The sequence below is a fragment of the Acinonyx jubatus genome, chromosome E1 (genome assembly GCF_027475565.1).
Source record: "Acinonyx jubatus isolate Ajub_Pintada_27869175 chromosome E1, VMU_Ajub_asm_v1.0, whole genome shotgun sequence".
Lineage (NCBI taxonomy): Eukaryota > Metazoa > Chordata > Mammalia > Carnivora > Felidae > Acinonyx > Acinonyx jubatus.
Window position 1 is genome coordinate 17675865 of NC_069397.1, and position 22514 is coordinate 17698378.

At 45.4% G+C, this 22514-nt stretch overlaps 2 protein-coding genes across 4 annotated transcripts in view; one reads left to right on the forward strand and one right to left on the reverse strand.

The window, feature by feature from the left end:
- Positions 1-22514, reverse strand: part of LOC106983234 (uncharacterized) — a 32923-nt gene that overhangs the window by 9876 nt on the left and 533 nt on the right. The window contains exon 2 of the transcript XR_008294451.1: positions 962-1918. The gene's annotated coding sequence lies outside the window, so the exon portion shown is untranslated. The remainder of the gene's footprint in view (positions 1-961; positions 1919-22514) is intronic.
- SPAG5 (sperm associated antigen 5) lies at positions 1319-22467 on the forward strand. 3 transcript variants are annotated; one of them, XM_027034507.2, is made up of 24 exons: positions 1319-1492; positions 1734-1859; positions 7226-8313; positions 8416-8593; positions 13355-13429; positions 13672-13761; positions 13853-13987; positions 14206-14325; positions 14446-14538; positions 14641-14754; positions 15128-15221; positions 15426-15573; positions 15653-15755; positions 15945-16078; positions 16274-16412; positions 19918-20029; positions 20197-20283; positions 20546-20666; positions 20776-20887; positions 21264-21344; positions 21509-21664; positions 21752-21826; positions 21958-22038; positions 22271-22467. In XM_027034507.2, the coding sequence occupies exons 1-24, from the start codon at positions 1442-1444 to the stop codon at positions 22340-22342; spliced, it is 3585 nt and encodes a 1194-aa protein (XP_026890308.1). In that variant the 5' UTR covers positions 1319-1441; the 3' UTR covers positions 22343-22467. The 3 variants fall into 3 exon arrangements, with proteins under 3 accessions (XP_026890308.1, XP_026890307.1, XP_026890306.1); XM_027034506.2 differs by having other exon boundaries at positions 1320-1492; positions 8419-8593; positions 13669-13761; XM_027034505.2 differs by having other exon boundaries at positions 1321-1492; positions 13669-13761.

Below are 22514 nucleotides of genomic sequence, written 5' to 3' on the forward strand. Positions count from 1 at the left end.
TCTTATGTTTCTAGAGCAGTGCTGTCCAACAGAAGTACAATATAAGCTCCCATACGTCATTTTAAATTTGCTGGTAGCCACGTTAAAAAGGTAGAAAGAAACAGGTGAAATTCATTTTAATGCATTTTACTGAACCTAACAGACCTAAAATAGAATCTCAACGTGACATCAATATTAAAAAATATTTTATAATCTTTTTCTCAAAGTCTTTGAAACCCAGATTTTGTATTTTACACCTATAACACATCTCAATTTGGACTAGCCACATCTGAAATGTTCAGTAATCACATGTTGGCCACATGGTATCAGAAAACAGGGTTCTAGAGAAGCCCATCCCCTGAGGGCCCTGCAGTTCATGACAGATTAATAGTTCCTCCTCTTTGGATGATTTCCTTTTCCAATTCATTAAGACTCTCAAGAGTGTGAATAAGGCGCAGTGAGTGTTGCAAAGAACACACTTTATCATAAACTATTTATTTTGAATACCTACCGTTAGGCTGTTTCCAAAAATCAATTCCACCTTCCATAAGGAGATTTCCTACGGAGGGGACTCAGGCTGACATGAGAATATAGTACTTTATTGGTAACGCGGGTTGAAATCTCGACTCTTGCTGTTTAACTACCTGCGGGGCACTGGGCCAATTTCATTATGACTGCGTTTCTTGTCTGTAAAAGGGTGGTATTTACAGTACCTACTTCACAGGTTCCCGGGAGAATTAAAGCAGTTAATAGATAATAAAGCATTTGGAACAGTGCCAGGTACATAACAAATGTTCAATACTCGTTAGCCGTGGTTCCCGCAAACTTGTTGCAGGCCCCGAGGGAAGTCCCAAGAAAACACCAGAAACCGTGAGGAGGCTCAGTGACAGCGCGAGTGAATTCCGCCTCAGGCCACCACCGCCGCCGCAGGGCCTAGGCGCCAAGGCCCCGAGGAAGCCTGATTCCAAAACGCTCCACTCACCTCTCCCCTCCGCACTCGCGGCCGGCTCCTTCCGGTCGAGCCTGAGGCGCCAGGTAACTAAGGGAAACCTGAGGAGGGACTCCCTGAGGCCAGGCAACCGAGACAACTTTTCTTGACGGTGTGTTGGGGTGGGGGGGGGGGGGGTCTACCGGAAGCGGGAGGGACAGGATCCTCGACTCTCCAGCTGCCAGCGGTACCCTCCCCTCAGGGTGAAGCAGCCCTCCAGCCCACGCCCGAGCTGCTTGGGGGAGGCGTCGGTCAAAGGAACGAGGGCGGCCCGCGGGCCGGTGGGGGCGGGGCCGGACCAAGCCCCGCCCCCTGCCCGCCGGGCTCGAGCCCTGAGCGGACGCGTCGGGCCGACGCACCGAAGCCCCAGCAGCCAATCGGGAGGCGTGGAGCGGGTTCAAATAAAGAAGGCGGGTGAAGATGGCGTCACCTCTTGGGTCTGGGAGGTGATCGACCCCGTATTCTGTGGTGAAAATGTGGCGGGTGAAAAAACTGAACCTTAGCCTGTCGCCTTCGCCCCAGTCGGTGAGCAGGAGAGCCTCAGGGGCAGAGAGAGCTGGATCGGGGCTTCGGTGGGGGAGACGCCGGCGACGCCGACTGTCGGGGAAAGCTGGGTCCAGCCTGGGGACCGCGATGTGTGTGGAGTCTTATCGGTCCCGCAACTTCAGCGCCATTGGGGTGGAAGTCTACTCTTCCTATTGCCCCCAGGAGCTTATTAGAGAGGGAAGACCCAGCTCAGGCTTTCTCACACTCTGTTCTTTCTCAGGGAAAACCAGCTATGAGAACTCCTCTCCGAGAACTTACCCTGCAGCCTGGTGCCCTCACCAACTCTGGAAAAGGGCCCCCCGGATGCTACTCGCCGACTTCATCACTGTGCAAGCTGGGACTGCAGGTGAGATTCGACTGGGCTCTCTGCCGAGGCCGAGGGCTCAGAGGAACAGAGGGCCAAGGCTGGAACATAATTAATAACGGTAATGAAGTCTTCTACCTTAGTGACATCCATTTACAGCTATTCAGGCCAACAGAGAGGTGCCCTAGGGTGGTTAAAGGAAATCCACTGAGAACCCGGACCTCTATTTGGCTGTTAGTTTTTCTCACGTCTTCCCCCGTTAAACTTTTACCAAAGTACTGAGAAATACTATCGCTTTGATTAGTGGTTTCCCCCTAAACGTGGGCTCACTCAAGCAGAGATCAGTTGGCTGCGGTAGTGAGGCAATATTCATATCCATTCCAAGAAGTAGTCAGAACTCTTCCTGGAGTCAAGTTACCCCACTGGAAGGCAGGGTACTTGGATCATCTTCACTTAAACTAGCCCCTGGTAGAAGTGCCCTCACTGAGTTGTCCATGTGTCAAAAGTCTTGAGAGAAGTACCCATGTATAAACTGCTTTTCAGTTGCTGTAAAAACTTGCCAAAGAAGGAGATTGACCCCTCTATAAGGTTCCTTGAAGAAATTTCTTTTAGAACTTAACTGCCTGGGAAAATTGTTTTCCTGAAGACATCACTTTTTCTTTCTTTCTGATAATGAGAACTATGTAGGTTACCATATTTTCCCTTTTGCTCTGGCTTCTAAAAAGCTCAGGGTCAAATTTAATCATCAGATGTAGCTACTATTACTCTTTGAAATACGAAAATCTGCTTTCTTTTTCTTTCTTGACTATGATTTTGTATTCATTAAGTTGATCTGTCCATCTATCTTCTTTTTTATGCAGTCTGAACTATTTTTGGAAGATGGGATATAAATAAAATAGGTTAGAGGAGGAAAGAAGAAAATGTAAAAACAGAATCTTAAGCGGCTTGAATAACAGATGTATGAGGGTAGCAGCCTTTCTTGAAAACACTCTAACACCAATAGAACTTTCTGGGATGAAAGGGGTCCCTGGGTAGCTCAGTCAGTTAAGTGTCCAACTCTTGATTTCCTCTCAGGTCATGATCTCTCAGTCATGAGATCCAGCTCCATGTTGGGCCCTGTGCTGAGCCTGGAGCCTGCTTGGGATTCTCTTTTGCCCGCATGTGCTCTCTCTCTCTCTCTCTCTCTCTCTGTCTTTCAAAATAAATGTACATTAAAAAAAAAAAAAAAACTTTCTGGGACGATGGAAATGTTTGATAATCTGTGCTGTCCAATCTGGTGGCTATTAGTTATGTGGGTATTGAACACTAGTAGTTAATGTGACTGAGGAACTAAATTTTTAGTTTTATTTAATTTTAATTTACCAAATTAGATAGTATAGCTTAGACAAAAAGAAAAGTACCTAGTGGGAACTGATCTTCATAGAACTTGATAGAATGTAACCATAGCCATTTAATCACAGTAGCAGAATAGAATGGAATGGAATTTAGGCCTCCCTTCTGCTACCTCCTGATACGCTCAGCTACATAGACAAAAAGAGTTTTTCTCCCAACAAAATAACTATTTATTGCTTAAAAAAATTTTTTTTAATCTTTATTTTAGAGAGAGACAGAGAGACAGTGTGAGTAGGGGAGGGGCACAGAGAGGGAGACACAGAATCCGAAGCAGGCTCCAGGCTCTGAGCTGTCAGCACAGAGCCCAATGCAGGGCTCAAACTCACCAACCGTGAGATCATGACCTGAGCTGAAGTCAAACGCCCAACCGACTGCGCCACCCAGACACCCCACTATTTTTTGCTTTTTAAATTTTTGATTATTTAGGGGTACCTGGAGGGCTCAGTGGGTTAAGTGTCTGACTCTTGATTTCGGCTCAGGTCATGATCTCATGGTTCTTGAGATCCGGCGTTCCCGTTGGGTTCTGTTACAGCTCAGAGCCTGCTTTAGATTCTCTCTCTCCCTCTCTCTCTCTCTCTCTCTCAAAATAAACAAACATTAAAAAAAAAAGAGACAATCCTTTCTTGTTTTTTTTTTTGGCGGGGGCGGGGGGTGGGGTGCAGTACAGGGGAGGAGAGAGCAGGGGAAAGGCAGAGAAAGGAGAGAGAGAATCCCAAGCAGGCTCTATGCTGATAACCCGAGGGCAGGGCTTGAACTCCAGAACTGAACCGTGAGATCCTGACCTGAGCCGAAATAAAGAATCAGAAGCTTAACCAACTGAGCCACCCAGGTGCCCCCTTTCTTGCATCTCTTTATGTGTTATCTGTCTGTATGTGTTTATATCCACACACATCCATATATTATCATACTTTTATTTTAGAGGTAGAGTGAGCAGGGGAGAGGGGCAGAAGGAGAGAGAGAATCTTAAGCAGGTTTCCCACTCAACGCTGAGCCAACTTGGGCTTGATTTTACGAACCTGGGATCATGACCTTAGCTGAAATCAAGAGTTGAATGCTCAACCAACTGAGCTACCCAGGTGTCTCCTTAAGTGATATTTAAAAAGAATAAATAGGAACTTGATAAACACAGCAAAAACTGTAAGGTGCACTTTTGCATTCCTAAAAGTCTTTGGTTTGTTTAGTCTCTGGGCTATTTAATGCAGACTGATTTATGTTTTGTATATCCTATCTTTCTTTTTGTTGGTTTTTACCTCATATCTTTTTGACATCCCTTTTATTTTCTACTTTTCCTTTAAAACACTTTGAAAGAAAAACTTCAAAATTGAAATAAAATATATGAAAGTACATAAAACATACAACTTAACAAATTTGTATAAAGTACCCATCATAGTAACCAACCCCCAGTCAGTATTTAGGACATTGCCAGCATATCGGAAGCCCATTTTAGCTCAACCTTATTTTTTAAAGCTTCATCCACTGCTGTAAATGAGATTTCATGTAAGTCTGATTTTTTTTTTTTTTTTTTTTTTAAATAATGGGTCTTTATATCAAGCTTCTAAAATGGTTTTTATCTTCTGGGGCTCCTGGGTGGCTCAGTCCGTTAAGTGTCTGACTGACTCAGGTCATGATCTCGCAGTTTGTGGGTTTGAGCCCCACTTCGGGCTCTCTGCTGTCACCGTGGAGCCTACTTCCGATCCTCTGTCCCCTGCCCCTCCCCCACTCATTCTCTTTCTCCTTCTTTCTCTCTCCCTTTCTCTCAAAAATAAATAGACATTAAAAATATTAAAATAGTTTTATCTTCCTTATGGTTCAGAAATTTTATTTTTTCTTATCAATCTTGCTTGCAACTTGGTGAGCCATTTCAATATGCAAACTCTGGTCTTTACCTCAGAGACATTTTCTTCTAATATTTGTTAATTAGTGCCTCCTATAAGTGTTCTCTTTTTTTCATGGAACTTCTTTTCCTCGTGTGTTAGGTTTAGTGGGTTTATCTTCCAGTTCTTTTAGCTTTTCCCTAAGATATACATTTCTTTGCATTTTTGTCTTTGCTTTAAAATACTCTTCCACTTGGGCGTCTGGGTGGGCTCAGGCAGTTAAAGCCTACTCTTAGTTTCCGCTCAGGTCATGATCTTGTGGTTCGTGGATTCGAGCCCACATCAGGCTCTGTGCTGGCAGTGTGGAGCCTGTTTTGGACTCTCTGTCTCCTTCCCTCTCTGCTCCTCCCCTGCTTATGTATGCTCTCTCTCAAAATAGATAAATAAACTTTTTAAAATTATGAAAATAAAAAAGATATTTTTCCACTTGATTACCCAGGCCAGTAATTCGAGCCTCAACTCTGACCATCCTCTTTCAGTTCATTTAATGAGTTTTTTTGCTTAAAAGTTCATTTTTGTTGTTGTTGTTTATTTTATTTTATTTATTTATTTATTTTTAAAAATTTTTTAACGTTTATTTATTTTTGAGACAGAGAGAGACAGAGCATGAACGGGGGAGGGTCAGAGAGAGGGAGACACAGAATCTGAAACAGGCTCCAGGCTCCACGCTGTCAGCACAGAGCCCGACGTGGGGCTCGAACCCGTGAACTGCGAGATCATGACCTGAGCCGAAGTCCGACGCTTAAGGACGGAGCCACCCAGGCGCCCCTTTGTTGTTGTTGTTTAAAAGTAATTTTTATTATTTTCAGAAGGTCTTGGGGCATGTGAGTGGCTTAGTCGGTTAAGTGTCCGACTTTAGCTCAGGTCATCATCTCGTGTTTCGTGAGTTTGAGCCCTGCATTGGGCTCTGTGCTGACAGCTCAGAGCCTGGAGCCTGTCTTGGATTCTGTGTCTCCCTCTCTCTCTGCCCCTCCCCTGCTCATGCTCTGTCTCTCTCTCAAAAATAAACATTAAAAAAAAAAAAGTCTTTGTGTATGTGTGCTGTATTTGAATTGTCTTACCTTGTCGTCTGTTTCTTCCATCAGCTGTTTATTTTATTTTTTTGATTTTTTTTAACGTTTTTATTTATTTTTGAGACAGAGAGAGACAGAGCATGAACGGGGGAGGGGCAGAGAGAGAGGGAGACACAGAATCGGAAGCAGGCTCCAGGCTCCGAGCCAGCAGCCCACAGCCCGACGCGGGGCTGGAACTCACGGACCGCGAGATCGTGACCCGAGCTGAAGTCGGACGCTTAACCGACTGAGCCACCCAGGCGCCCCCCATCAGCTGTTTTGTTAGGGTTTACTTTACTATCTTAGGGTTTGCCCTTTCTCTGGCTATTAGATCCATTTAAGTACATTCATATTTTCTTTTTCTTGTTCATTGAGTCTCAGGTACCAGCAACCCTGCAGGTGGTAGAAGGTACAGTGGGTCTTTGTCCCTGTGAACCGGCATATGGGGGTTATCAGTCCTTTATGAGGGTACCAGCAGGAAGTCTCTCTGCTTTTCATTTTCCTCTGCTACAAAGGTTAGAGCTCTTCAAATCCCAAGGGTTGAATGGATTCAACTCCTCTGTTTAGGACACATTCAGCTCTTGGGGCCAGGGAGACTAGGTCACTAGTGCAGATTGACGTTGCCCTTTTTCCTAGGGTTTGTGGATCTCTGTGGGCCCCAGCAAGACATTACACTAACTCTGGTCCCCAGTTTTTCATCTGTTCTAGAAGAGAAAATCTTGTAGCAACTCTAGAGTCTGGCAGAGCTTACCTCAGGATTCTCTCTCAAAGGAATGGGAGGGAGGGGTTGGAGACAAGTGGGGTCACATTCAAGCTACCATCTCCCCATGATATGAATAGATTATCTCAGCCTTGTTTATACTGTAGACTGATTCACTTGGAAAAAACCTAAGATGACTTCCCAGCTTTAGTTAGGGTTTAGTTTAGGTTTAGGTTAGGGTTTCTTTAGTGAGCAGCCAGGCTTAGCCAATTTTTACCTAAGCAGAGGTAATGAAAACTCTTTGTGTTCAGACAGTATCCTATACCCGTAATTATATGTTGGGAACTAGAAATGACTGCCTTGGCCAACTACTTCTGTTTCTTTTGGCAGGAAGGCAACAACAATGCATCACCAGTGGATTTTGTCAATGCCAAGAGGACAGATTCCTCTTCAGAACAGTTCAGCCATCCCTCAAAGTGGCTAGAAGCTTGTCAGCATGAATCAGATGAGCGGCTCATAGATCTGAATCCCCAAACCAACTCTACTCCCAAAACATCTGAGGAAGCAGTAGACCCACTGGACAACAATGTGGTTAAAACCATGGTCCTCGTATCCTCTCCAGTGGGGCAACAGCAAGTTACCCTTGAGGCTCATTTAGATTCCATGACAGAGACAAACAGCTTCTCTCCAGATGAGTCTTTGAGGCCAGGAGATCTGCTAAGAGAGGGGGTGGCAGCCTGCATAGAAGACAGCTTTTCAGAAGTTGTTCCTGCTACGTCTGAGAAATGTACATTTCAGCGTCCTCCATCCCATGTCTTGGAGTATCTGCCAGATCCCTGTTCTGGGCAACAGCCACACTGCTCCAAAGAAAGCCTCAGGGATGATGGGACTGAGGCTGTGCCTGAGGACTTAGTCCCTTCGGAAAGAAATACCTTCTTGCCTTCCTCCATGCTCTGGCTCTCCCCTTCAACTGCCTTAGCAGCAGATTTCCCTGGCACTCATGTGGACCCAGGGGAGGAAATTGTAGAACACAGAGCTGTAGAGGAAAGAGAACTGAGCTTTCCCACACTCCCTGAGGAGGCTGAATTAGGAGAACAAGCACTTGTCTCAAATATGGAAGATATTCCATCCACATGCCTGACCCCAAATCCAGGAGAAATGGAATCCCAGGCTGCTCCAAGCCCAGCAGTAAAAGATGCTGGTAGGATTCTTGTCTCTGATACAGGGCCGTGGATGTCCCCACTGGCTTGGCTGGAAAAAGGTGTGAATACCTCGGTCATGCTGGAAAATCTCCGCCAGAGCTTATCCCTCCCCTCTGTGCTTCGGGACGCAGCGATTGGCACTACCCCTTACCCTACTTGCTCGGTGGGGACTTGGTTTACTCCCCCGGCAGCGCAGGAAAAAAGTACAAACACCTCCCAGACAGGCCCAGTGGACATCAAGGATGGTACTTCTGAGACAGAGCACCTCCTATGGGGGTAAGTGTCCCTGTAACTTTGTGCCTCCTGGGTTCCATTAATCTGGACCTGCCACTCCCATCCCTTTCCCTTTCTTCTCCTCATGTTCTTCTCTTGCTGCAGCAGCCATCCTCCAGATCTGACTGCCTTATCTCGACATGACCTGGAAGATAACCTGCTGAACTCTCTTGTCATTCTGGAGGTTCTCTCCCACCAGCTGCGGGACTGGAAGAGACAGCTGACTGTCCCTCACTCAGAAGTTCAGGACAGTAGCACACAGACTGACACCTCTCCCAGTGGGGTAAGAAAGTTCTTCCCAGTGGGCCCTTTTCCTTAGAATATGTATGCTGAGGATCTGGAAGATCCCTTAAAGCTGTGGGTACTCACTTTACTCCTGGGATACATCAAGACTTTCCGAGGGAATATATGCAAGGAAAATTTTAAAGGAATCAGTTTCTAGGTCTTCCTCTTCCACATGTACTTTTGACCAATTTTTTTTCTTTCCTACTTTCCCATTCTCAACTGCCCTTGCCCCCTTTACTGAAGAACAGCATATTTACTACCTATCCTGAATCTTGCATTGTCAAGGAATAGCAATCAAAGGACAATAGAAAATGTTTGTGTACATGCTGAGAAAGCAAATGACTGCAATGGTTATGTAACACCATTTTTGCATGCTTTCAGCAAAATTGAAGGAAGACTTTAATTATATTTGTGGATCATTAAAAATTTTTGATGAAAGTTTACTATGAGATTTTTGGCATGGATCTCCAAAGGAGCTCGTAGATTGGGTGACACGCCCTCCTCTCTTTCTCCATTCCTACCTCCATTCCTCCCATTATTTATGTGAAGAAGATTCTGAGTGCTTGTATCTATAAGAAAAGAAATAGGTATAGAATTGTCACTGAGCCATGTTTTATTGTAGGAATTACAGTAATCCACAGACACATGAACTAATATGGGGAAGGAAGCTATATCCATTTCATTAACAGACGATTCCCAATAAAATTTTTACTGAGTAAAATGGACTTCTGCTGTTGCAGCGATATTGATGAATAATAGACTTTAAGTATGTTACAGACTTAAGATATATTACATTAGGATAAAAGTCTGAGAGGAGTAAACATGCAATTTAAAGGAGAAGGGCTGATAAAAAATGTCTGACTGTTTAAGAAGAGTTTGTGCATGGGTGCCTGGGTGGCCTAATCGTTAAGCATCTGACTTCAGCTCAGGTCATGATCTCACGGTCGGTGAGTTTGAGTCCCTCATCGGGTGAGCTCGTGCCCGCTTCAGGTGAGCATGAGCCCTGCATCCGGTGATCACCAACCCCACTTCAGGTGAACACAAGCCCTGCTTCGGGTAAACAAAAACAAAACATGAGCCCTGTTTCAAGTGAGCCCTGCTACTCTCTCTCTCTCTCTCTCTTTCTCTGGGTGCTCACTTGCACCCTCTCTCTCTCAAAAAAAAAAAAAAAAGAAGAAGAAGAAGAAGAAGAAGAAGAAGAAGAAGAGTGTGCATTTTTTTTCAAAATATTTTTTTAAGTGTATTTATTTATTTTGAGAGAGAGAGAGAATGCATATGGGAGGAGCAGAGAGAGAGAGAGAGAGAGAGAGAGAGAGAGAGAGAGAATCCCAAGCAGGCTGCACACTGTCAGCACTGTGTCCGATGCAGGGCTCTAACTCATGAACCGCGACATCATGACTTGAGCTGAGATCAAGTGTCAGACGCTCAATTGACTGAGCCACCCAGGCGCCTGGTTGGTGCATTTTTTTAATGGCATCAAATAGGCTTTAAATCATTATGCTAGATGTAGTATACCACTGGATATATGTAAGAGTGATCTAACAGTTTTATTTCAAATTATCAGTGTTTATAATATGGTTGAAATTATAGCCTTTGTAACAATTTAAACTTAAGCGTACTCAGTCTTTCAAAATTATTCTGAGAGATCTGAGAGAAAAATAGTTTAAAGACTACTGTTCTAGAGGATTCTGGTTGTGACAGCACAGACTGAGGAAGGAAGGGAATGATGTCCAGGGAAGGAATGGAGAGCCTCAGTACTGGGGCCTTTGGGGTAATGGGTGGCTGCTGCTAAGAAGAGATGGTCTCCAGACGCCCAAAGACTTTGGGTTGAAAATATCCTCAAAATAAGACTTTACCTTTTGCCAGAATCCTGACCTTGTTCCCCATCCCTGAGTCGGCCTTGTACCCTCTTTCCCTGAAGCTTGCCAAATCCCTTTGGAGGCAACTGAAGCAGAGCCAAAGAGGGGAAGTGACAGCACCTTCAGCCATTCCCCATCACAATGCCCTGTCCTTGCCGCTTGGGTGCCCCCTTCACGCTAATCTCATCACTTGCCTGACTGCCCACCTCTGAGCACTAGTTGTACTCATAGAATACTCCGTGCCCCACTGCACAATGCAGGAAGGAATGATGACCACCTCGCTGCGGAAGGGAGTGGTGAACTCCTCAAGATTATCTCCTTAAATCCAGACTTCTGTAACATCGTGACTCAGCACTGCTGCTCTGGCAGTGGGTTTTGTCTCAGACGATGGCTGCCTTTCAGCGGTAATGACGGCTCCCTGCTTTTCTCAGAACTTGAAAGTCCTCTGCATAGCATACTAATTTTTATCTGTGCCAACACAGCGAATAGCCAGAGAATGAGAAAATAAAAATGACTAATAAATATTTGAGAAAGTTACTGGTAATCAGAGAATTGCAAATTGAAACAATGAGATGCTATTTTTGTCTAACAAAATAGTAAATAATAAAACAGATAATGCTGGCTAGTATTGTCCTGTTGTCAGTAGGATATATAAATTGGTTCAACCTTTTTTGAAAGTAAGACCCTTAAAGCATTTCAAACTTTTTGACTCAGTAGTTCTTCCTCGGATATATCCTTTTTTACTTTTTTAAAGTAATATTGTTCTTAAAAAATTTTTTTTTTAATGTTTATTTATTTTTGACAGAGAGAGAGACAGAGCATGAGCAGGGGAGGGGCAGAGACAGAGGGAGACAGAATCTGAAGCAGGTTCCAGGCTCTGCGCTGTCAGCCCAGAGCCCGATGTGGGGCCCGAACCCACAGATCGTGAGATCATGATCTGAGGTGAAGTCGGACGCTCAACCAACTGAGCCACCTAGGCGCCCCAATATTATTCTTTAAAAAAATTTTTTTTTAATGTTTATTTTTGAGATAGAGAAAGAATTAGTGGGGGAGGGGCAGAGAGTGAGGGAGACAGAGGATCTGAAGCAGGCTTCAAGCTGACAGCAGAGAGCCCAGTGTGGGGTTCGAACTCCCAAACCATGAGATGATCTGAGCTGAAGTCGGACACTTAACCGACTAAGCCACCCAGGTGCCCCCCCTTTTTTTTCAATTTTTAAAAAATGTTTATTTTTGAGAGAGAGAGAAAAAACGCAAGAGTGAGTGGGGGAGAGGCAGAGAGAGAGAGAGAGAGAGACACACACACAGAATCTGAAGCAGGCTCCAGGCTCTGAGCTGTCAGCACAGAGCCCAACACAGGGCTCCAACTCATGAACTGCCTCCCTCCCCCTGCAGTCATGGTTTTTAAAGAAAGGAAATCAGAGTTCAGATAATCTCTGAGAAGTTTCAGTGTGAGGTAAAATACCAGCAGAAGTTAAAAATGGGTGGTACTCTACTTTGATAGGTTCCCCTAGGCAGATGTCCCAGTTTCAGGCTATTCCAGTGAGGACAGTAAATAGAAAATTCAGGGCTAAATAGGGGCGCCTGGGTGGCTCAGTCGGTTGAGCATCCGATTTTGGCTCAGGTCATGATCTCACAGTTCATGGGTTTGGGCCCTGCATCGAGTTCTGTGCTGACAGCTCAGAGCCTGAAGCCTGCTTCGGGTTCTGTGTGTCCCTCTCTCTCTGCCCCTCTCCCACTCACGCTCTGTCTCTCTCTGTCACAAAAATAAATAAACATTAAAAAAAATTTTTTTAGGGGCGCCTGGGTGGCTCAGTCGGTTGAGCGTCTGACTTCAGCTCAGGTCATGATCTCACGCACCGTGAATTCGAGCCCCGCGTCGGGCTCTGTGCTGACAGCTCAGAGCCTGGAGCCCGCTTCAGATTCTGTGTCTCCCTCTCTCTCTGCCCCTCCCCTGCTCATGCTCTGTCTCTCTCTGTCTCAAAAATAAAAAAGTAAAAAGTAAAAAAATAATTTTTTTAAAGAAACTCAGGGCTAAATAACATTAGTATAATAAAGTTAAATAATAAAAGCAGGACCACACTTTCATTTTTATGTTATAATCTCAATTGTAGTTATAATCTCAAATGCAGCATTACTGTCATTCATCATACCTAAAACACCGTCAATATTAAGATATATCCCAATTTCAGTGGTGTTGTGTAAAAAGATAATCATCTTAAAATTCATTGAATATGGTAGTTTCTTTCTAAATCAGTCTGCTACTTTTTTTCTCTCTGACACCTGAGGGAAGTAATATATTCCACTTATAGCAAATCCCTATAGTAAGGAAATCTCTGGAGTTATGTGGAAACCTTTTGGGGGTGGCTGCTATACTGTTGGTAAAATTCATTGCTCCAGGGGCGCCTGCCTGGATGGCACAGTTAAGTGTGCGACTCTTGATCTCGGCTCAGATCATGATCTCATGGTTCCTGAGTTCGAGCCCTGCATTGGGCTGTGCGCTGATGACGTGGAGCCTGCTTGGGATTCTGTCTCTCCTTCTCTCTGCCCTTTCTCCTCTTGTGTTCTCTCTCTCTCTCTCTCTCTCTCTCAAAATATAATCATTGCTCCAGGTGGTAAAACTAATGGTTTCTTTTTCCATTTTATTCACTCTATATTTCCAAAATTTTACAATAAATGCATGTCATCCTTATAGTTAGAAAAAAAATAAGGTTATTTTGAAAAGGAATTTTTATGTGCCTCGATTTTTTTTTTTTTTTTTTTTACTTGGCCTCATTGAGCTGTGAGCCTTGCTCTTGCTTTTAATAGGAGAGGCTCCTGTGTCTCAGTGGGTGGGAGGGGGAATGTGGTGCTGGCTGTGTATGATGCCTATGCAGAAGGCACAACTTTGTTTCTCTGACTAGATAAGTAAGAAACCTCAGCATCTTCAGGAGAGTCAAGAGATTGGACAGGCTCTGCAGCAGGCCAGGAATGCCATGGTAAGTTTTGATTATACCATCACTGGGTCTCCTGTGAACATCAAGCATGGAAAACCCTGGGTGGTTAGCAAATGGTGATACTCAGCTATGGTAGTAAAGGGAGGTTTCCAAACCTTTGTTAAGCACATCTCCCTCCTGGGAGCTTGAAATTGGGGTCAGTGGTTTTCCTCCCCAGTGTCCCTGTTACTTCCTACTTAGTGACTTTATTTGATCTAGCCTAACCACCTTTCCCTCTACAGCAGTCATGGGTGCTGGTTTCCAAAGAGCTGATATCCTTGCTTCATCTGTCTCTGTTGCACTTAGAGGAAGATAAAACTACCGTGAGTCAGGAGGTAAGCAGCATGAATGTGAACGCAGAGGCCTCTGGTGAGACTGAAAGCCAAAAAAAGGAACTAGACACCATGTCTGAGTCTTGTCTTGTAGTCTCGGCGTGCAGAAACCTTGGTCTCCTGCTGTTTTGATGTGTTGAAGAAAGTGAAGGCAAGGCTCCAGAGCCTCAAAGCAGAAAAGGAGGAGGCGAAACACAAAGAGGAAATGGCCGTCAGAGGCAAGGATGCGGTAAGGTGTCAGGCTTTTGTTCTTGGATGTGGGAGGTGTCTTCCCCAGGGTTCCTGCAGGAACATAAATTTCGCTTGCGACACAGGTGGGTGGCCTAAGAACTGCCAGCTCTGAGGAGTAATGAACTAAACTAAACTAAATAATGGTGGAGAGTTATGGCTTTTTGCGCTTTTTCACTCCTCTGCCCACCATGTCCTCGCAACCTCTCCCCTTAATAGGCAGAGACTGTGCTAGAGGCTTTCTGTGCACGTGCCAGCCAGCGCATCAGCCAGCTGGAACAGGACATGGCTTCCTTGGGGGAATTCAGAGGCCTTTTGAAGGACACCCAGACCCAGCTGGTAATTTGAAGGCATTTTCTTTCCTGGGGTCCATACTGACATACTGGGAGGACGGCCATTATTTCCCCACTTTGTTCTTTCCAGAGGAAAGGGTCTCCATAGGCAATCCTTCTTGTGTAGGTAGGGCTTCATACTGAGCAAGAAGAGTTGGGTCAGCAGACAGCGAGTCTTACATCAAACTTACAACAGGACTGGATATCCATGCAGTTGGATGTGAGTATTTGGGGCCATCATATCACTCCTTTATGCACAGTCAGCCCTGTTGGGAGCCTTGCCTCAAATGTGCTTCCCTGACCTGCTTGCTTCCCCCGGTAGTATAAAACATGGACAGCTTTGCTGAGCCGATCTCGAAAACTCACAGAGAAACTCACAGCCAAGAGCCGGCAGATCCTGCAGGAACGTGATGCTGCAGTTGAGGAAAAACAGCAGGTACAAACCAGGAGTGGGGGACTGCTTAGGCCTAAGGCCTAGTTTCCTCCTTCTCTTCAGAAGGACTTTCTAATGAGTGGTATCGTTAGCCTCTTACACTGGACCTGTCTTTTTTTTCACTCTGGGTTTGGAAACCAGCCAGGTCCCTTCACTATAGATGGCCTTGGGCCCAGTTGTTTCCTTTGCTCTTTAGCACCTTCTTTAGCAACTTTTCTCCTCTTTCTACTTTTTCCTGAGGACCAGCCTGTTTCTGCAGTGTTGCTGCCCAGGAACAAGGTGCTTTGCTGTCCTGTCCAGAAAGAGAAGCTGGGCTGAGTCCTAGGATTCCTGATTCAGGAAAACCTGTGGGAGAAAAACGATCTTTTCTTCCTAGGTTTCCAGGGAGCTGGAACAAGTCTCTACCCATTTAGAGGAGTGCAAAGCCCAAATAGAACAACTGGAATTGGAAAACAGTCGCCTAGCAACAGGTAGGGGTGTGTGTGTGTGTGTGTGTGTGTGTGTGTGTGTGTGTGTGTGTGTATGCGCACATGTGAAAGCAGTTGTGCCCTGCTGAAGTTTGGGGTGTGGCAGTAGAGCCAGGGGGTGTGCTAGAGCACTTGTTTTCCAGCAAAAGTATGGGGAGGTTTTGGCCTGATGACTACATAGTGTCAATTAGGATACTTTTGGTTTAGATCTCCGGGCTCAGCTGCAGATTCTGGCCAGTGTGGAGAGTCAGCTAAAAGAGCTACAGAGTCAGCATGCCCATTGTACCCAGGACCTGGCCGTGAAGGATGAGTTGGTCTGCAAGCTTACCCAGAGCAATGAGGAGCAGGCTACTCAGTGAGTTCTGATCAGGCTATTGTGGCAGTAGGCGCCCAGGATATAGGACTGAAGGGGTCTAATATAAGGTCTCTGGCAGATGGCAAAAGGAAGAGGTGGCACTAAAACACATGCAGGCAGAGCTGCAGCAACAACAAGCTGTCCTGACCAAGGAGGTGCAGGACCTGAAGGAGACGCTGGAGGTAAGAAATGTGGCTTGGGGCAGGGGAACTGGTAGGAGTGTGACTTTCACCTAATGGTATTGAGGTGAGGTTTGAGACTGTGGACCGGAAAAAGCCTCTGTTCCCAGGGCTCTAAAATTTCCCACTTAGTCTCATTTTCTCCCCTCCCTCTCTTGCTCCTTGCCTGCCTTCCTTTTCCTGTGTCCCCAGTTTGCAGACCAAGAGAATCAGGTTGCTCACCTAGAGCTGGGCCAGGTTGAGTGTCAGTTGAAAACCACACTGGAAGTGCTCCGGGAGCGCAGCCTGCAGTGTGAGGGCCTCAAGGACACTGTAGAGAACCTGAAGTAAGATTTCTACCTTTTGGTGCTTCCCCTGCTAAGTGTTTATGTTTCCTGGGAACGTTTCTGGAAGCTAAAGTCTCCAAGAAGGAAGAGAGTGTCTTGTTTCCCTTTTTGAATGCAGCTCTGGGGATTTGGGAGAGGTGTTCGGAGAAGGTTGCTTGGTCTTTGGCTGTTTTCTCTGTTCCTTCCTTATTTTAGGGCTAAACTGGCTAGTACCGTAGCAGAGAACCAGGAACAAAACCTGGAGAAGACACGTCAGTATTCCCAAGAGCTAGGGGTGCTGACTGAGCGACTCCAGAGACTGACTCTCTTCTTACAGGCAAAACTAAAGGAGAAGGTAGGATCCAGGGGTTCCTTCTGTTCCCTTCCAATCATATCTTCAAACAAAGACAGTTTTATTTCTTCCTTCCCAATCTGTATATCTTTTATTTCCTTTTCTTGTCTTACTGCGTTAGCTAGAACTTCCACTATGATGTCGAAAAAGAGGGGTAGAAGGGGACATCCTTGCTTTGTACCTGATCTTAGAGGGAAAGCATGGAGTTTCTCTTCATCAAGTATGATGTTAACTATAGGCTTTTGTTTAATTAAAAAAAATTTTTTTTACATTTATTTTTGAGAGACAGAACACAAGTGGGGGAGGGGCAGAGAGACAATGAGACACAGTATCCGCAGCAGGCTCCAGCACAGAGCCCGATGTGGGGCTCAAACTCACAAATTGTGAGATCGTGACCTGAGCGAAAGTCAGATGCTGCTTAACTGACCGAGCCACCCAGGCGCCCCTAGCTATAGGCTTTTCTAGATATTCTTTATCAGGTTGAGGATGTTCCCCTCTATTCCTAGTTTACTGAGAGTTTTTCCAGTTGTATCTTTATTATATAGAATGGTCTTCCTAAAATGCTACTCTTGTTGCATCTCTGACCTTCACTGACTTTCAGTTGCCTATAAGACTTCTTCATCCTGTCACTTAAACTTTTCTTCATCTGTCTCCTGCCTCTCTGTTATGAACTCTTTACTCCAACTAGACTGCCTGTATACTACACACAGGTCCCATTTCTATTCACACCCAGGCTTGGGCTGTTACCACGTCCATTTTCCTCTGTCTTCAAACTGGAAATACCTTTTCCTTTCCTTATTTTCCTATTTCACCTTCTTTGAAATGTTCCACAATCACATGGACTCAGTAATCTCCTATTGTATTCGTCATGAACTTGCTCTCCCTTTTGCACTTGCCTTAGTTTCCCTTGGATATCTGGTCTCTTCAACTAGACTATATTTAAAGAAAGCAGAAATTTAGCCTTGCTTCTTTGACTTTCCCACAGTGCACACTAAACAATAAACTGTTGATATCTTTCCGAATAGAGACCTAGGGGCTCCTGGGGGGCTCAGTTGGTTAAGTGGCCAACTCTTGGTTTTGGCTCAGGTCATGATCTCAGGGTTCATGGGATCAAGCCCCGCATTGGGCTCTGAGCTGACAGCATGGAGCCTGCTTGGGATTCTCTTTCATTCTCTCTCTGCCCTTCCCCCGCTTCTCTCTCTCTCTCTCTCTCTCTTTCAAAATAAATAAATAAAGTTTAAAAAAAAAAAGAAGAGAGAGTTAATTAGCTTATTCAATAGTAAAAGATACACCCACGGTCCTAAAACCTGGAAGTGCTTATGATTTGACCCCAGTGTGTGCTGAGCACAGGAAATGCAAAGAATCCACAGTCTTACAGGGAAGACAGATAGGTGTAAACTTGACATCTTGACTTGTGATCATGATAGATGTCTGCATGGATGACCACTGTGGGAGTACAGAAAAAACATCAGTTCTACCTTTGACAGTTAATATGTCTTCTCAAAGCAGGTAACAATTGGGCAGTCTTCAGGTTTGGAAGTTTGAAGGCCAAGGTGGGTGGGGGATTATGTAGGAAGACCTACCAGGTAGAGGGGAACAGTCTGTTAAAGTCAGAGAGACACTGTGTGTACTTTTTTTGTGGTATCTACCTTGTAACATGACCTGGGTGAGGTGCTGGGACTACAAGTGAACAAGGCAGGGCCCTGCTCATATGGAATTTGGCAAGTTTGGGGACTGGGAAGTAGTTCTTCATAAATAGAGTATAAGAGCTACATGGGGCAAGAATGACAAGGAGGGGCACCTGGGTGGCTCAGTCGGTTCAGTGTCCAACTCTTGATTTGGCTCAGGTCATGATCTCACAGTTCATGGGATCGAGCCCCGCATGCCCTCTCCCTCTCTCTCTCAAAATAAACTTAAAAAAAAAAAAAAAAAAAAAGAATGACATGGAGACAAGGCTAGGATAGTAGGCCAGAGGCCTGAAGGCTTGAACTAATGGCAATTATAAAAGGTAGCGGAGAGGATGGACTGGATGAATTCAATACCTATTAGGGAAATAGAAATAATAGACCACTTTGGTGTAGGAGTAAGTTGCAAGAGTGAATGATTATCTCTAGATTGCTGGAAAGATGATGATACTTTCTAGAACTGAGGGTGGCAAACTTTTCCTCTAAAGTACAATATAATCTTTTTGGCTTTGTGAGCCATGTTGTCTCTGTCTTAACTATTCAACTCTGCCTTTGTAGCTCAAGAGCAGCCATAGATAGTATGTATATAAATGGGATGGTTGTATTTCAATAAAACTTTATTTACCAAAACGGGTGGCAGGCCAGATTTGAACTGCAGGCTTAATTTGCTGCCACCTCCAGCCCCCCCTCTCAGATCGTAAATACAGGAGGAGGACCAGATTTTTGGTGGGATGGGACAGGGAAAATGGTGAGCTCAGCTTTATACATCTGAATGTCAGATTAACTATGGACCATTCTGGTAGATTTTCACAGGGATTTGAGCCTTTGGGTCTGGAGATTGGGAAAATAATACAGTTGAGAGAGACAGATTGAAAGGTTATCCACATAGAAGTGGAGGTTGTGGAGTTCCCAAGGTGAGGCCACATGAGGAATGGATTAGAGTAGAAAGAAGGCCAAGGATGAACCAAAAGGACTCCCAAGAGTTTAAGGAAGGACCTATGGGTAGGTGAAATAGGAAGGTATGAGGCCTACCTGTGAAGGAGAGAGAGTCCTGTCCCAGAAGCTGAGGAAAGGACGTTTCTAAAGGAAGAACATGGTCATCGATTATCACATAGGTCAGGTAAAACAGCTGAAAGTGTCCATTGCACTTGAAAGTAAGGATGCTGTTGGTGAACCAAACAAGAATTTTGGTAGAATGGTGGGGCAGAAAAGGCTGAGTGTAGTGGGCTAAGGAGTCAGTAGATAGTGGCAATTTTAGGCAGGAAATGTAGGGTTTTTTGGGGTTTAAAAATTTTTTTTTTCAATGTTTATTTATTTTTGAGAGAGAGAGAGACAGACAGAGACAGAGCATGAGCGGGGGAGGGGCAGAGAGAGAGAGGGAGACACAGAATCTGAAGCAGGCTCCAGGCTCTGAGCTGTCATCACAGAGCCTGACGTGGGGCTCGAACCCATGAACTGTGAGATCATGACCTGAGCTGAAGTCAGACGCTTAACTGACTGAGCCACCCAGGTGCCCCAGGAAATGCAGGGTTTTGGTTTTTTTTTTTTATTTTGTTTGTTTTTCTTTTTCTTTTTTCTTAATAGAAGGGAAAGAGAAAGGGCAATTTTAAGATGGGATTTAAGGTAAGAAGGAGGTTTCTGTTTTTAGTTGTTATTGTTTTAGTGAGAGAAGTTGTTCAGGGAAAGTTGCTGAGGAGTTGAAGATAGAGAAAAAAAGGAGGAGATAGAATAACATTCCAAAGGAGACGGCTGGTGAGTACCTGGAAGTTTAGGAAATCATGAACCCCGAAGAGCAGCTGATAATTTTTCTCCTTTATCTTTAGGCTGAAGCAGAGACCCTCCCAGTAAGCACAGCCTGTGCTCCTACCCAGGAATACCCTCCACCTGCTGACAGTGCCTTCTTGGGAAACATCTTGACAGCAATGGCAGATGAAGGTTAAAGGCCCTGGAATTTAAGGGTGGGAAAGTTGTGACCTTGCCCCTGATATCTTCAGCTGTTGAAGATACCCACCAACAGACTTCTGTCTCCCTGGCTTCTATTATGGCAGACCCTTGACCGGGTCACCAGAGGAGCCTTCTACCTTGGTTGGTTTTTGTTTTAGAGCCAGAAGCAGCTCCTGTGCCCTTGCTTGGAAGTGACAAGAGCGCTTTCACCAGAGTAGCTTCAATGGTTTCCCTTCAGCCTACAGGTTAGGATGGGCTCCAGGGATCCTGCCTCATTTCTAGATCTGGTACTAATGATAAAGACTAAAGCAGTGAGAGGTGCTTTGCTCTAAAAACCTCAATTTTACATGGGCTCATTTTGTTTCTGCCTTTTGGGATCTGCAGTGTTCCGGACATTCAAATCCTATGGGTGGGGAACATGATAAGAGTTGTGGCAATGATGGCTACACACACTTCTTCCTTCCAGAGCCAAAGGGCTCTATCTCCAGCTAGGACTTGCTCTTTCAGAGACCCCAGGCATGGAGAAGAGCCTGGCAAAAATGGGTACAATGACTCTGGAGCTGCAAAGCCTGTGTTCTCTGCTGCAAGAGTCTAAAGAAGAAGCCATCAGGACTCTGCAGCGAAGGATGTGAGTGGAGGGCAGTCTTGATTAGAGAGGACAGGTCAAGTGAGATAGGTCAAGGGCCCAGCCAGTGCCTGAGAAGACAGAAATAATGCTGAATTCTTCCCTCCCCTAGTTGTGATCTGCAGGCTAGGCTACAGGCCCAGGAAGAACAACATCAGGAAGCCCAGAAGGCAAAGGAAGCAGATATAGAGAAGCTGAACCAGGCCCTGTGTTTGCGCTACAAGGTGAAGGAGGGGCCTAAAAGTGGGGCGATCAAGAACTGGGGCAGCTCTACTGGCCCAGTGGGAGCCATGGTCTCTCCAGGAATCTGGGTGGTGGGGATTTTCCAACCATTGCCCTAGTTTTGCCCTTCCTGGGGTCAGACATTTCACATGTTTGGGAATTAGCTATGGGCTGACCCATCTGCCAGGCTGACCTAGAAGTCAGGAACTCTGGCGGAACTCTCTCAACACTGAAATGTGCCTGCTTAACATAGCCCTGGAGGAAGAACTGGGGTGTTATCAATTGGTATTACTGGAGTTAAACATGGGTCCTATCTCCTGGCAAGGGCTGCCAAGAAGCCAGCTCTTCCAGTACTTCTTACCTCCCTTTCCCTCACAGAATGAAAAGGAGCTCCAGGAAGTGATAAAACAGCAGAACGAGAAGATCCTAGAGCAGATAGACAAGAGTGGCGAGCTCATAGTACGTTCAGGATGATACCTGGCCATCTGCCTTCTGTGTCATTGATAGCTAGAATCTCAAATATGGGAACTGGATCCCCTGGTCTACCCTTGGTCACTACATGGGATAAAAAGGATAGAGAGGCCCTTTGAGGGCACTGGGTACCTCTCCATTCTCATCCCCAGAGCCTTAGAGAGGAGGTCACCCAGCTCACCCGCTCACTTCGGCGTGCGGAGACAGAGACTAAGGTGCTACAAGAGACCTTAGCAGGTCAGCTGAATCCCGACTGTCAGCCTATGGCCACTAACTGGATCCAGGAGAAAGTGTGGCTCTCCCAAGAGGTGAGAGGTGACTCGGAGTTAACAAAGGAGCTGGGCACCTGGAGGGAACCCTAGGCTGTGCCTCTGCTGATCTGGACATATCTACAGGTGGACAAGCTAAGGGTGATGTTCCTGGAGATGAAAAATGAGAAGGCAAAACTCATGGTCAAGTTCCAGAGCCATGTAAGAATTCCCTTGTCATTCCAGGGCCATTTCCCACTACTACTAGCAAGTGGTCTGCCATATTTTCCTTGCCCCACAAGCTATGCTGTTCTTCTGAGTATAGGACTTAATGCAACCTATTTGCTTTCTAGAGAAACATCCTGGAGGAGAATCTTCGGCGCTCTGACAAGGAATTAAAGAAACTAGATGACATCGTTCAGCATATTTATGAGGTAAAGGAGGGAAGGAGTTGATGCAGCTAAGTCTCCTGGCACGGGGCTTGGCCCCAGGAAGTGCTGATGAGCATTGCTCTGGTTTTCAGCCGGTGCTGAGCACTGGGCCTGACTCACTGTTGCAGGCTTCCCTGTGGCTTCTGCTTTCTCCCCTCTGACTCAGTTGGTGCTCCCTGGGGCTGAGAGCCTTGGACTTGTGACCTTGAGCTGCCTTTTCTGTTTCTTTTTGCAGACTCTGCTATCCATCCCAGAGGTTGTGAGGGGTTGCAAGGAGCTACAGGGATTGCTGGAATTTCTGAGCTAAGAAACTGAAAGCTCGAATCCGTTTCACCCCTTTTTACTTACTATACTCCCTTACCCCAACATCAGGACCAACCGGCATAGAGCTAGCTATGTTTAATGCTATTTAAATAAAGTATATTTAATGTATTTCTTCAGGTTCACTGAATCTTATTTTTTGGGCATGGGAGGTGGAT